The 14,825-nt window shown below is 44.6% G+C and overlaps 2 protein-coding genes across 2 annotated transcripts in view; both read right to left on the bottom strand.

Annotated features, from left to right (window-relative positions):
• Positions 1–13,059, bottom strand: part of lss (lanosterol synthase (2,3-oxidosqualene-lanosterol cyclase)) — an 18,468-nt gene extending 5,409 nt beyond the window's left edge. The window contains exons 1-15 of the mRNA XM_083641660.1: positions 12,976–13,059; positions 11,834–12,002; positions 11,280–11,418; positions 10,713–10,821; positions 9,828–9,949; positions 9,542–9,638; positions 9,118–9,253; positions 7,213–7,321; positions 3,865–3,983; positions 3,038–3,135; positions 2,393–2,420; positions 1,900–1,956; positions 1,746–1,817; positions 1,276–1,326; positions 22–171 (exon numbers count right to left, since the gene is read on the bottom strand). Of these exons, the coding sequence (XP_083497786.1) occupies positions 22–171; positions 1,276–1,326; positions 1,746–1,817; positions 1,900–1,956; positions 2,393–2,420; positions 3,038–3,135; positions 3,865–3,983; positions 7,213–7,321; positions 9,118–9,253; positions 9,542–9,638; positions 9,828–9,949; positions 10,713–10,821; positions 11,280–11,418; positions 11,834–12,002; positions 12,976–12,989 (1,470 nt within the window). The 5' untranslated portion in view covers positions 12,990–13,059. The remainder of the gene's footprint in view (positions 1–21; positions 172–1,275; positions 1,327–1,745; positions 1,818–1,899; positions 1,957–2,392; positions 2,421–3,037; positions 3,136–3,864; positions 3,984–7,212; positions 7,322–9,117; positions 9,254–9,541; positions 9,639–9,827; positions 9,950–10,712; positions 10,822–11,279; positions 11,419–11,833; positions 12,003–12,975) is intronic.
• Positions 13,060–13,392: 333 nt separating this feature from the next.
• Positions 13,393–14,825, bottom strand: part of mcm3ap (minichromosome maintenance complex component 3 associated protein) — a 33,410-nt gene continuing 31,977 nt past the window's right edge. The window contains exon 29 of the mRNA XM_083640904.1: positions 13,393–14,022. Coding sequence (XP_083497030.1) covers positions 13,855–14,022 — 168 coding nt within the window. The 3' untranslated portion in view covers positions 13,393–13,854. The remainder of the gene's footprint in view (positions 14,023–14,825) is intronic.

Here is a 14,825-nt window from a genome sequence, read left to right as displayed (position 1 = left end):
GACATTAGGCTTTAGACTGACCACATTGACAGCATCACAGAGGCGTTCAGAGGGGAGTGGCTGGCCGATGGAGGGACACAGCTCCTGCAGCAGCATCACTGACTTCAGGCCCTCCGCTGTGCAGTCAGCCACAATCCAGCCACAGTCACGGGTGCTGAAGGGGAAGCCCCCCTGATAAAAACATCCACAGGAATATACTGTACATGCTCATAACATACGGTACATACGGTCAGGGTAAGAAATAAACGTTTCAATCATTTGACTCCTTGATCTGATTTTTTGTCATTTTGGTCCTTTTTAGGGGCAATTTTATTTACAGTATTTATGTATGTATGAAATAATCCATCTACATTGCATAGGAGCAAATACTGCATTTGTGCCAGTAATTCTTATTTTATTTTGAGTCATAATATCAAGCTCAAGATCAAGATTCATTTTCATAGCCACATAATCAGATTACAAATGAGGAATTTGACTTAGTGCAAGTAAGCAGCGCAGCGGTCACATCAATAGTAGAAGACAAAGCAATACAGAAAAACAATCACAAAATATAATGTGCAAAATATAAAGTCCTTTAAAGTGACATATGATGGGGGGCAGGGAGTGGGGTAGGATAATGTCAGGGACCCGGGGCCATTACTAAGTGCTTAGGGGGCAGCGGGGTGCGATGTGTGGTACATACATATATGTGTGCTATATACATAATATGGTACAGTATGTACATAATGTAAAGCTGACAGCAGGCCTTAGAGAAGAGGATGGTGCTGTTTTCTTCCCTGTCCCAAACCAGTCCAACTTATGATCATTTTATTTTTGTCGACATAGTGGTTTGGGTCAAGTCTGCATTTTCTCCTACTGCTGGCTGTATGGTACAAACATTTTCAACTGCTTCAGGCTATGTACAGTACTTGATTGATTTGTGTTTTCCCTGCCCAGAATGCATTGAACAAATCCCCCAGTTATAGCTTGACTAATAAAATGTGAACAGGATAAAAAGAAAAAAGCCTACTTCTGCATTTTCGCAACCTTTTTTTTCTGGGCATTTTTGAACTGAGCTCCTGTTAATTACTGTGCCGGCATGCCATGCATTCCTCCTTGTATACACACAGACAAGAAAACGCATTTAATATGTTCACCCAAGAAAAGAAATGTACAGTACGCCTGCATAGAGACAACACAGAGAAGTGGACTCTCAAAAACATACAACAGCTGCATTCCAAAACACAAAGAAGGAAACAAGAAGAACTGTCTTAACAGGGCGGAGCATCACTTTACCTTGTTCATCTGTCTGTAGTACTTCTGGTATTCAGGAGGATTCTCGGGTATCTGATGGAGTGGCAAAACTGGTTAGGCTGCAGAAATGACTTGCATGCAAGCATTTCACATACTGTGAATACTGTGTCACATACAAATGATGTTTTCACCTTTTGGCACTGTGTGCTACTCAAACAGGCATTCTGCCACATTAGATTTCCCTCACTGGGATGGTGGATACTTGTTTTATTTCTGCTGTCCTTTTAACTTCTTTTTCTTTTTCTTGAATGGGAAAACAAACATGGTACTGGATGCTCTGAGTAAGCTCCACTACCCTACGCTAGAGGACGTCCATTCAAAAGCCACTGTATTATTTCATAATGCCATATGCTGATGCCAATTCACCTATTTTTCTCAATTCGGGACAGGTTGACCTTTGAGAGATAGCACGCACCTGCAGCATTATTCTAATCCCTCCTAGCTTTTCTTACCTGTGTGAGGGTGAGGAACTGATGGGCGTGTTGAAGGCACTTGGCTAATGTGGGGTTATCCTGTGCTCCCGCCTGAAAACATGATTCCAGCTGTTACTAATAGATAAACGATTCAACATGAACAAAAGCATCAATATGAGTGAATATATGTCACCTCTAGGAAGGCCTGTACAGCAAAGCAAGTGTCCCAGAGTTGAGATCCGTTGGTCCCCTGTGTAGGACAAACATTGATGAGCATCTTCAACAAAAGCACTAAGTGGTGGTGGGGGGAGGGGTTATACAATAATGTACGTGAAAATAATGTAAGCAAAAGATGAAAAGTTAATTATATTTGAAAGCAGTATAAAAAGTATAAAAACTTGGAACGCTTTAAATAGAAGTTGTAGTAAAATGAAAGATAATGGGTGAAACATTATTTTAGAATCAGAAGATGCAATATCCTTATTTTCAGTTACAATCATTTTGAATTACCTTAGCATAATCATTTGTATTCCTTTAGTCTACTTCCTGTATCCAATGAGAAGCATTCAGAGAAAATCCTGGTGATATTTGAATTTGTACATATCCGCTACTACATCTGTGTGCACGTGTGCTGTCAAGACAAATTATATTCACCAAAAAAAAGAGAGAAAAGAGAGAAACCTCACCTGCATTTTCATGCCATCCAATCCCAACCTAGACCAAAAAGAGATTACTGTTAGTTTATCAGCAGTACAGTTTGCTGTTCATCTTTGGCTAGTGATAGGTGATTTAGGAAAACTGCCAACAGCTTGTTCAGACTACGGTAATGCTCGTTTGATTAATATTTTGTTAGAGACTGTCTGACTGACCAGAGGTAGTCTGTTAGAGACTGTCTGACTGACCAGAGGTAGTCTGTTAGAGACTGTCTGACTGACCAGAGGTAGTCTGTTAGAGACCGTCTGACTGACCAGAGGTAGTCTGTTAGAGACTGTCTGACTGTCCAGAGGTAGTCTGTTAGAGACTGTCTGACTGACCAGAGGTAGTCTGTTAGAGACTGTCTGACTGACCAGAGGTAGTCTGTTAGAGACTGTCTGACTGACCAGAGGTAGTCTGTTAGAGACTGTCTGACTGACCAGAGGTAGTCTGTTAGAGACTGTCTGACTGTCCAGAGGTAGTCTGTTAGAGACTGTCTGACTGACCAGAGGTAGTCTGTTAGAGACTGTCTGACTGTCCAGAGGTAGTCTGTTAGAGACTGTCTGACTGACCAGAGGTAGTCTGTTAGAGACTGTCTGACTGTCCAGAGGTAGTCTGTTAGAGACTGTTTGACTGACCAGAGGTAGTCTGGGATCCTGGACACGTGCTCCTGAAAGACAGGAGAGGAGGGACCGTCCACATACCAGCGCACCAACATGTTGATAGTCTTGGAGATCTGAGAGAGAGAGAAAGAGAGAGGAGGGGGGGGAGAGAGACAGAGAGAGAGAGGGTGACAGAGGGAGAGAGAGAGAGAGGGTGACAGAGAGAGAGAGGGGGAGAGAGAGGGAGAGAGGGGGAGAGAGAGAGGGTGACAGAGAGAGAGAGAGGGGGGGGAGAGAGAGAGAGGAGAGAGAGAGAGAGAGAGAGAGAGAGAGAGAGAGAGAGAGAGAGAGAGAGAGAGAGAGAGACCAATACTTCATCTTCTCATTATTGTACAAGTAGAGCTCTCGCTCTCTTATTTTTACACTGCTGGCTTAATAAGGATTGCATGAAGTATAAACACTGCGTGCTGAACATCCACTGTGTAACAACAAAGCCCTTCTAGGTCAAGCAAGATCATAGATTGTTCTAGTTGTTCTAGTTCGTGTTTCATGGCTCAATCTTATGCTTGTGCCTTGTATCGGATATCTAGGTAGGAGGAAGACACACAAAAAACACATATTGTACGTACGTACGTACACACACACACACACACACACACACACACACACACACACACATGTACATGCACAGTCACACATACATTGAAAACAATACATTGTACACTCATACACTGTAACTGTGTAACACCAGATTAACGGTCGAGAAAAGTAGCAAACAGACTCTAGAATACACACGATAAGGATGGCACTGTATCATCTACCCATGTCCACAGGTGAGTTCTAAGGCCATCTGTGGCTCTTACCGGCCCGATGCTGATACATTTGGTGAAGCGGTCGTCGGCCTGTATGTGCTCATATAGCTCTTTGACAGCTCTTCCTCTCAGCGCGGAGCTGTGGTGGGCCTCGTACACGTTCAGCACCACTGCAGGGCGACAGGGACACAGTCAAAGGGTTAGTCAGCCACTCATAGAGGGCATCTTTTCAGGCTATTCTGATGCTGTTGCCTCACCATTGATGCTTTAATAGCGATTACCAACTGTCTGTCATCCAGCTCCATGCCCTGACATCACTGTGCTGGTGAACAGCTAACACAGCTGATGCTTACCAAGCCCACAGGAACAGCTCTGGGCTCTGAAGCAATTTTGGCGTTATGGCCAGAGACCTTTAATATTAGATAGAGACACCCCACTCCAGGCTCTGCCAACTGTAAGAAATGGTACTCTTCCAGTCTCCTAAATCGGCATGGTTATCAGCTTGTGATTGGCTGTCTGTCACTGGTATGAAACTTCATTGGCTGACCAGTCTCCTAAGGGGGCGTGGCAGTGGTGAAACCTCCATGGCACAGATACAGGAAGTGACTGGGAGTTGGGGTGTCTCTATCTATATTAAAGGTCTCTGTTATGGCCAAGCTCGGTATTGCAAGTCACATGACGCTGTGCAGCATGCTGTGAGGTGTGCACAGGTCACATGATGCTTACTGTAGTAGGCAGAGGTGAGCAGTGTGCTGTGAGGTGTATACAGGTCACATGATGCTTACTGTAGGCAGTGGTGAGCAGTGTGCTGTGAGGTGTGTACAGGTCACATGATGCTTACTGTAGTAGGCAGAGGTGAGCAGTGTGCTGTGAGGTGTGTACAGGTCACATGATGCTTACTGTAGGCAGAGGTGAGCAGTGTGATGTGAGGTGTGTACAGGTCACATGATGCTTACTGTAGGCAGTGGTGAGCAGTGTGATGTGAGGTGTGTACAGGTCACATGATGCTTACTGTAGTAGGCAGAGGTGAGCAGTGTGCTGTGAGGTGTGTACAGGTCACATGATGCTTACTGTAGGCAGAGGTGAGCAGTGTGCTGTGAGGTGTGTACAGGTCACATGATGCTTACTGTAGGCAGAGGTGAGCAGTGTGCTGTGAGGTGTGTACAGGTCACATGATGCTTACTGTAGTAGGCAGAGGTGAGCAGCATGCTGTGAGGTGTGTACAGGTCACATGATGCTTACTGTAGGCAGAGGTGAGCAGTGTGATGTGAGGTGTGTACAGGTCACATGATGCTTACTGTAGGCAGTGGTGAGCAGTGTGCTGTGAGGTGTGTACAGGTCACATGATGCTTACTGTAGGCAGAGGTGAGCAGCATGCTGTGAGGTGTGTACAGGTCACATGATGCTTACTGTAGGCAGAGGTGAGCAGTGTGATGTGAGGTGTGTACAGGTCACATGATGCTTACTGTAGTAGGCAGAGGTGAGCAGTGTGCTGTGAGGTGTGTACAGGTCACATGATGCTTTAGTAGGCAGAGGTGAGCAGTGTGCTGTGAGGTGTGTACAGGTCACATGATGCTTACTGTAGTAGGCAGAGGTGAGCAGTGTGCTGTGAGGTGTGTACAGGTCACATGATGCTTACTGTAGTAGGCAGAGGTGAGCAGTGTGCTGTGAGGTGTGTACAGGTCACATGATGCTTACTGTAGTAGGCAGAGGTGAGCAGTGTGCTGTGAGGTGTGTACAGGTCACATGATGCTTACTGTAGTAGGCAGAGGTGAGCAGTGTGCTGTGAGGTGAGTACAGGTCACATGATGCTTACTGTAGGCAGTGGTGAGCATTGTGCTGTGAGGTGTGTACAGGTCACATGATGCTTACTGTAGGCAGTGGTGAGCAGTGTGCTGTGAGGTGTGTACAGGTCACATGATGCTTACTGTAGGCAGTGGTGAGCAGTGTGCTGTGAGGTGTGTACAGGTCACATGATGCTTACTGTAGGCAGTGGTGAGCAGTGTGCTGTGAGGTGTGTACAGGTCACATGATGCTTACTGTAGGCAGTGGTGAGCAGTGTGCTGTGAGGTGTGTACAGGTCACATGATGCTTACTGTAGGCAGTGGTGAGCAGTGTGCTGTGAGGTGTGTACAGGTCACATGATGCTTACTGTAGGCAGTGGTGAGCAGTGTGCTGTGAGGTGTGTACAGGTCACATGATGCTTACTGTAGGCAGTGGTGAGCAGTGTGCTGTGAGGTGTGTACAGGTCACATGATGCTTACTGTAGGCAGTGGTGAGCAGTATGCTGTGAGGTGTGTACAGGTCACATGATGCTTACTGTAGGCAGTGGTGAGCAGTGTGCTGTGAGGTGTGTACAGGTCACATGATGCTTACTGTAGTAGGCAGAGGTGAGCAGTGTGCTGTGAGGTGTGTACAGGTCACATGATGCTTACTGTAGGCAGTGGTGAGCAGTGTGCTGTGAGGTGTGTACAGGTCACATGATGCTTACTGTAGGCAGTGGTGAGCAGTGTGCTGTGAGGTGTGTACAGGTCACATGATGCTTACTGTAGGCAGTGGTGAGCAGTGTGCTGTGAGGTGTGTACAGGTCACATGATGCTTACTGTAGGCAGTGGTGAGCAGTGTGCTGTGAGGTGTGTACAGGTCACATGATGCTTACTGTAGGCAGTGGTGAGCAGTGTGATGTGAGGTGTGTACAGGTCACATGATGCTTACTGTAGGCAGTGGTGAGCAGTGTGCTGTGAGGTGTGTACAGGTCACATGATGCTTACTGTAGGCAGAGGTGAGCAGTGTGATGTGAGGTGTGTACAGGTCACATGATGCTTACTGTAGTAGGCAGTGGTGAGCAGTGTGATGTGAGGTGTGTACAGGTCACATGATGCTTACTGTAGGCAGTGGTGAGCAGTGTGCTGTGAGGTGTGTACAGGTCACATGATGCTTACTGTAGGCAGTGGTGAGCAGTGTGCTGTGAGGTGTGTACAGGTCACATGATGCTTACTGTAGGCAGTGGTGAGCAGTGTGATGTGAGGTGTGTACAGGTCACATGATGCTTACTGTAGTAGGCAGAGGTGAGCAGTGTGATGTGAGGTGTGTACAGGTCACATGATGCTTACTGTAGTAGGCAGTGGTGAGCAGTGTGATGTGAGGTGTGTACAGGTCACATGATGCTTACTGTAGGCAGTGGTGAGCAGTGTGATGTGAGGTGTGTACAGGTCACATGATGCTTACTGTAGTAGGCAGAGGTGAGCAGTGTGATGTGAGGTGTGTACAGGTCACATGATGCTTACTGTAGGCAGAGGTGAGCAGTGTGATGTGAGGTGTGTACAGGTCACATGATGCTTACTGTAGGCAGAGGTGAGCAGTGTGCTGTGAGGTGTGTACAGGTCACATGATGCTTACTGTAGGCAGTGGTGAGCAGTGTGCTGTGAGGTGTGTACATGTCACAGGCTGCAATGTTGCTCCTCTGAGCCAGCCAGTTAATGCTGCTGAAGTCCTGCACATACAGCTCCTGAGAACGAAGGGCAAGAGATATACGGTTATGGTTTTGTACAGTATATTAGCGTAACCATACACATCATGGAACCCTTTTTGTTCACTCTGTGGGATTTAATTCTGCCCGGATTTCTTCAGCTTCATGGCAGGATCCAAATAGAGGAGTAGTCCTAATACTGGCAAAAAAAATATGACAAAAAATAAATAAATAAATAAATAAATAAATAAAATAAAATAAAATAAAATAAAATAAAATAAAATAAAATAAAATAAAATAAAATAAAATAAATTAAATTATGCTTGTCCAACAACCCTGCTGCTCCACCCCCTTTGCCGATCTGGGGAGAGTTGTGTAGACTAGTGGCCTGGTAAACCAGTCGGTCATGTGAACTCATATTTAATTTCGTTCATTCAGGAACGTCGCTCGCAAAACAGTAATGGCCGCCTCCTTGCCTGTCGCCTCGAGGAGTAATGTCAGCATTTGACTAGTTTAAACAGCCATAAAGTGCAGTTATTGCAGAAATAGACTCAATAACAACAATTAAACAAGTACAGGAGTATGCAACAGCGGAGTTTCTGGGCGGGAAATATGTTTTTGCCGTTCTCCCGAGTAGATTTGGGTTTGACTGGTAACGCTGATTGGCTGAATGAGTTGTCTGTCAAGGCAAGTACACACGCCCAACTTCCGCCCACTGCAAAGATGCTCCAGGCCAGACGGGAACGGAGAACGAAATGAAATGTGAGTTCACGTGACCGGCTGGTTTACCTAGCCTAGGTAAACCCAGCCACCACGTGACCTGCTCTCTCAGTTCCCAGTCACTATCGTCATAGTGACTGAGAACAGGTCTGAGAGCAGGTCACGTGGGGGATGGGTTTACCCAGGCTATGGTTTACCAGGCTAGCACATGCTTCATCCAGTTCCATAACTAATCTCACCTTTCATGACAACTGCACAGGGGGTGAATTTTTATACAACTCACCCATTTAGAATAAAATAGAGAGCCAAAATGCCAAACTGGAGGCTTCAAAACACAAGTCCACAAACCAATGGGTGACGTCATGGTGGCCACGTCCATATTTGTATACAGTCTATGTGTCTGATGTTTTAGATCAGGGGTTCCCAACCTTTTTTGTGCCAAGGACCGGTAGATACATGAAAAAAAAAGTCCAATGGTTTTAGTTACATTTACTCACCAGGTGGCGACAAAGGGTAAATAACAGCCTTTTGTGTTGTACTGTATGTAGCCTATACAGTATTTGTTTTTGTTTTAACTACAAACATAAATAAACGTCAACTTGAAACTATGTTTCAACTACCACACACAGGCTATAATATTATAGCCTATGTTTATTTATTTATTTTTTACCGGCTCGCGGCCCGGTACCAAATGCGCTGCGGCCCGGTACCGGTCCGCGGCCCGGTGGTTGGGGACCACTGTTTTAGATGACTGAAAATGTTTCTGCTCTCAAACTCTGCTGCAGCTGCACTGGAACTATCTTGACATGATGATGCCACAGTGTTTATGTTTGGCCAGTTATCGACAGGAATAAGAAAATTACACCACCAAACAAACTGGGCCAATTAGGAATGATCAAATAACACGTATGAAGAAACAACAGCACTTGTGTTACCTTTGATATTGATATCAAGGAGCACAATGGAAACAAGTCAGTGATATACTGTGTGATGAACAAGCTGTGTTGAGAGTCAGAACAAATCCCCCCTTCACATAAACAAACAAGTGCAACTGGACTTGTAGCTGTAATACATTGAGTATGTCGCCCCCCTATGGGCTGAGGTGGGTGCAGCACCTGTCTGAGGCTGAGCACCAGCGGGTCTTCCTGGGCCGTCAGTCTGACAGCGTAGCAGTAGCTCATGGGGAGGTAGACCTGGCGACAGTGGCACCACAGGGTGGACGGGTGAGCTGGCATCCAAGTTGGGAACAGCCTGAAAAAAATCCACAAATATCATCCTGGACTTGTTATAGGGGAAAGAATCCTCACTGTGCTTCATCAGCAGAAAATGTGAGGAAAAATACATCACAGCACTGTGAGTTGTCCGGTGTCAGGGTGTAAAACCAAAGAGTATAGAAGTATAGATGTTTTACTGGCGTCATTACAGTAGTCTCCTTCAGGCCAAAATAGCGGATTTGCTGTGCACTGATGTCGCAATGGAACAATCTATTAGTAGTAGCCTTCAGTTCTTAGCAATGTTAAGGTATTTGGTCAAACTCACCACATCTCTGGTAGCAGTGTGTTCATTCCTTCCCAGCTGTAGACATTCAAGATGGCTAACCAGAATTTACCCCATGATGGAATTCCCACAGCACCACCTGTGCAAAACACAACATCCACCATGACAGTAAGTATCAAAGTACAGGATTACAACACTTATAACTTACAGTAAGATGTGGGGTAGAGCAAGGATCATATTTTCAGTGTTACATTCCCCGAATAAGCAATAATAAGCAACAAAGACATTTCAAGTGTTGAGAGAGCATTCCCAATCATTCCTTTCAGACCTTTGCTGTGCAAGTTGTTTCTGGCCCGAACCATATCGGGATCGTCAGGTTCTACTCCCAGGATCCTTAGCGAGGTGTAGCTCAGGGCCGTACCAAAGACTGTAGACTTATCTTCAATATGTCTGCACAAAAACAAAACACACACACACTCACAATACTGCCATATTCAATATCCCAGAGACAGTCGTGACACTGCATGATTTTACATTGTTGGATCGAGAGTTTGTTCGCCATCCCATCCCACTTGTCATTTCAAAGCTGGTTATTGGTGATACTCTATTGGTTCGAGATTGATAACAAGTGTTAGATGATTGTATTACGAAAATGCGGAAAACATGCTACAGCGTCAAAGCCCTTGCCAAATGTGCAGAGAGCTGCGTAGCGGCTGGCGAGCTTGCCCACGCAGCTGGCGTGCAGCACCCCAAAAATGTAACTCGACGCAGCTGGCTAAACAGCGCAGGTATATCAGAGTCTCCCCTGCGACCGCCTCTTCAAGCTGACGTTCGGGTATATAGGTCTATATAGGTATATAGGTCACTCCAAGTCGAGGCTGATGTTGGAGCATGTTCCCAGCTTCAGGATACATGGATAAGTGTCAGAAAAAAGTAGCCACTGTTACTGAAGTAATCAAAGGCGAGACTCAGTTCTCAGTTTCTATCGGCTTCACTCAACTAGAGTCCGAGAACGTTCTCCTAGATTTCATTGTTAAAACTGGGTGGAAACAATTTGAGATTAAAAAAAACCTGCATCGCAGAACCAATCCAGAGTCTTTAGGGTGGCCTTTTTTCCATCATTAAAAAAAATGCACCTGGAGGTATCAGCATATCAGTTATAAGACATGCGTGAATATGAATAAGACAAAAATCATCTGTACTGTTGACTTACAGGCCCCAGCCTCCATCTGGCAGCTGGACAGAGCGAAGGTAGCGCACCATCTCCTTCTTCCAGGCCTCGGCCAGAGGGATCTTAGCCACGTGGCACGTGATCAGGAGACCTGGGAAGCATCAAACAAACATGCAAACATACTGTATGTACGTATGTACGTACGTACGTACGTACATACATACATACATACTGTACATACATGACATACAGTACATGCATACCTACATACATACATTACATACAGTACATACAGATACATACATACATACATACATACACACACACACACGCACACACACACACACACACACACACACAGACACACACACACACACACACACTGTACAGTACATACTGTACATCCACCCACACAAACACATTGGGGTCCTGGGGGGGTCATCAGCAGCACTGACCCTTCTCTCACAACTCTACCTGCTGCAACCTGCAGTTGTAACCACAGACTGTTCAAATTATGGGTGAAACTAAAGGTGGGGGGGAAACATGGCTGCCTGCTGCAGATTGGAGCTGTGATGTCAAGTGAAAACAAAAGCACATGAGTTGACTCACCTGGGAGCAGGAAGAGAGGCCCGCCGTAGTCCCCAGCCCAGTGTCCGTCCTCGGCCTGCAGGTGGCTGTAGAAGTGCATCCCCTTCAGTGCCGCATCCACAGCTGTGTGGGCGGCCGGAGAGCCAGGCATGTACCTATTCTGTAGCGGAGAGGAGTGGGGAATTAACATCACACACCAGGCAAATGCTCTATCTACCAGCCCCTCTGCTAAACAACTATTGCTCAGAGGCATGTATTATTCTCATCTGGCTCCCATGCATATACTGTGTTGCTTAAACTGGAAAACTGTTGATCCACTACAGACATGTATTATATACAAGGACAATAAAGTATATCTCTTTTTTTGAGGACCTGTAGGAGTCTAATTATGTGTTCCTTGTCAGATTATGTTGAGCATGATCAGACAAAGTGTCTGAATTCCCTCTGTTCCTATATCTATTCTTTATCCATTCCACTTCATTTCCGCAATACATCTTGTTTGACATGTGAAACAAGGGAAGACAGGAGATTCGAACTTCCTCATTGTAAACAATTGACAAGGATACACAGCCTACCGTATCCAGGCCTAGTGAATGGGCTTCTAGCATGTTCTGCTCTCTGTCGGGGACGTCCAGATGTTCCACATAGCGCCAGGTCTGCCTCCCCTCAATGTTAGTCAGCCTCCAGCGGCTCAGGTCTGAGGCCGGCTCTGTCTTGTATGGACCCCCTCGCCTCCGCAGATGCCTGGAAGATCAACAGGTGCACGGGACAGAGTAGGGATGTTAATACAGCTGAAACGTGACCCAGGTTCCAGAGAAGTTAATTTTTCCACCCATTTCCTCCATAGAAATTTCAGAAAATGTGCAAAGAAATGGAACCAACAAGATACCAGCTGAATCATGAGCATATAACAATATAGATTCAGAAAAAAAGGCCCCAGCTAGCAAAAAAGTAATGGGGAAAAAAAGGCAAACGTAGCCTACTACAGACGATATATCTTTAAGGGGGAATGGACTAGTCATCCCATAGATACAGCATTCCCTTATGTTTCAAGTTATACAAATGACAAGAGTTATGAGCCTACTGATAGTAGTGGTCATTGGTGACCTAAAGCTGCCTTCACATGACATGAACAATTTGTTGAAGGGGAAGAAATAATAAAAATCAAATAAACAATCAAAGTAAAAATACAAGTGTAGAATGTAAAAACTTTCAAAGCAAACAAACACTGTTTAAATACTTAACGCTGCCTAGAACATGAGTGAAGAAATAACGTGGGTGCTCTGACATTGGGGGTTCATAAACTCCATACTCATAGTTGATGTTAATGCACTTCATTGGAAAATTTGACTGCTCGCTTGCAACGTTATTAGTATTGGGTGGTATACTAGTAACGTAATGCAATACAGTAACGTAACGTTATTACTTTTCAAAGCGCTGACGACTCCTTATAGGGAATAATAACCAAAACCATTACTTTCGAACTAACTGCTAATTAACAAATGCATTAACGCTACTTTGTGGATTTACGTGCCCACTGTCTGGGACTAGACGGACTAGACACATGTAACGTAACGTCAGTTCATGATTATTTCCGTTCATTCACACGTTTAAATTGATGATTTGTCTATAAACGCCCCCTCGTTTTGAAAAACCTATTTTGTTGTGAGAGAAATGCTACAACAAAGTCAAGACAGTGTATACAACAAATACTCACGTTCCCTCAGTCATAGCTGGGGCTCACAGACTTGAATCCTCCGCTGAACCGTATGAATTAATTTCTTTCATCTAATCAAAGGCTTTGTGCTCTGTATGGGTACTGTAGTGTTTAGAGGAGAGAAATTATATTACTCAACACAATTCAGACTACTTTTCCCAGCGCCCTTCACGGTGCCTTCCGAGGAGTTTTTCCACATGGAGAGACATGAGCAGAGGCGCGGTCCTCCAATCACAAGCCAGATGGGAGGAGGAATGGGTGGATCTTCCGAGTCACCCGCCAATCAGGTCGCTCATATGATAAATAATAAACGCGCTCACACTTTTCATCATTGCTACTCATAAGAGAGCGAAAACAGCTGGTTTATTAACTGCTGAATGACAACTAGACTCAAAGGCATAACAAAATGTGTTTAAGTGAAAATACAACTTTTATTCAATGTGTGGCTCTCAGACAAAAATATAATTCAACACAACAGATAGGTGCAAATAATAGTAAAGCTATTCTTAGTTCTATTCTTGTTTTTATTTGACAAATAACACACTACTCTATATTAAAAACACATAATGACCGAGCATCTCATTGATATCCACAGTTCTCTTCCATTTGCCCAAAAAACAATACAAATATACACACATATACACAACACAAGCAACACATTCTGAAATGTATAAACACAAAATCAATTGTACAAAACTAAAACAAGAGGGAAAAGCTTGCAGTGTGTTCTCCGGTACAAACACAAGGTCTTAAAAGAAATAAGAAAACACATGTAACTTCAGACACCCGTAGTCTCTCGCTGCAGAAGGGAGGCATGGTTCATCTCCACACATTGATTTGCATAGCTGTGTGTTCAGAAGACTTTGTATTGGCGGTGTCTCAGTCATCTACGATGCTCATCAGGCCACTCAGCTTCAGTCTGCAGGCCAGTTCCTCCTCTTGGCTGGACAGAATCTGTCGCTCAAGCTCCTTCAGTCGCCGTGTCATGGACATAGGTGCTGTCTTAGGCCAGGCTGCTTTCTCTGATGGCTCGTCAGGCACCGCTTCCTACAAGGTAAGGCATCGAAAAATGCACCATCATTGGATTTAATGGCCTTATCTTTAATGTAGAATATGTGACGCAAACTAGCTTAAAGGGATAGTTCACATTTTTGGGACCCTGTTGATGTTGATTGGCAGAATCCTTTCTCAGCATAATCCATGCTGTTCATACTAGCTCCAGATAGTTAGCCACAAACCAATACAGTGCCACACTGTCTGTCTGTGCAAGCTGACTGAGGCTCACTGAAATTCAACTTTTGTGTGGACACTGTGGAGGACATTTCAGTGAGCCTCAGTCAGCTTGCACAAACAGGAGCGTGACCTCATTGACCTTGTATACGACGAATCAGCATGACATCACAACAACAAAAATAAACTTACGGGTGCCACTGCAGCAGAAACTAGTATGAAATAAAAAAAGAAGCTGAAAAGCTGTGACAAACAAACGCTAATATCTAAAAAATTATACATCGCTTATATTTTGACATTGTGAGTGAGAGCAGAAGTAGCTAAAGGGTCTTGTGTACAATATGTATGTAGTGTTAAAGTTGTGTGAACTGTTGCAATTTTAAAACATGTGAATTTAGTAAAAAAAGTACAGCCTGCTAGAACAGTACAAAAGATAAATTAAAGCTGAATTAAGGTGATGGAATCCTAAAAGTGGTGACTCGTTTAAAGTTCGACTGGAGTGTCGAGCTTAAAGTATGAAGGAGTAGTTAGATGCTTTCACCATGAATTGCTGTTTAAAACCAATGGCAGTTTCACCCGGAAGTATAGCCAATCCGTTTGTTTACAAACATGCTGATTCA

The sequence above is a fragment of the Poromitra crassiceps genome (assembly GCF_964638095.1).
Source record: "Poromitra crassiceps genome assembly, chromosome: 8".
Lineage (NCBI taxonomy): Eukaryota > Metazoa > Chordata > Actinopteri > Beryciformes > Melamphaidae > Poromitra > Poromitra crassiceps.
Note: the sequence above shows the minus strand (reverse complement) of the source record. Positions and strands in the feature narration are given on the sequence as shown.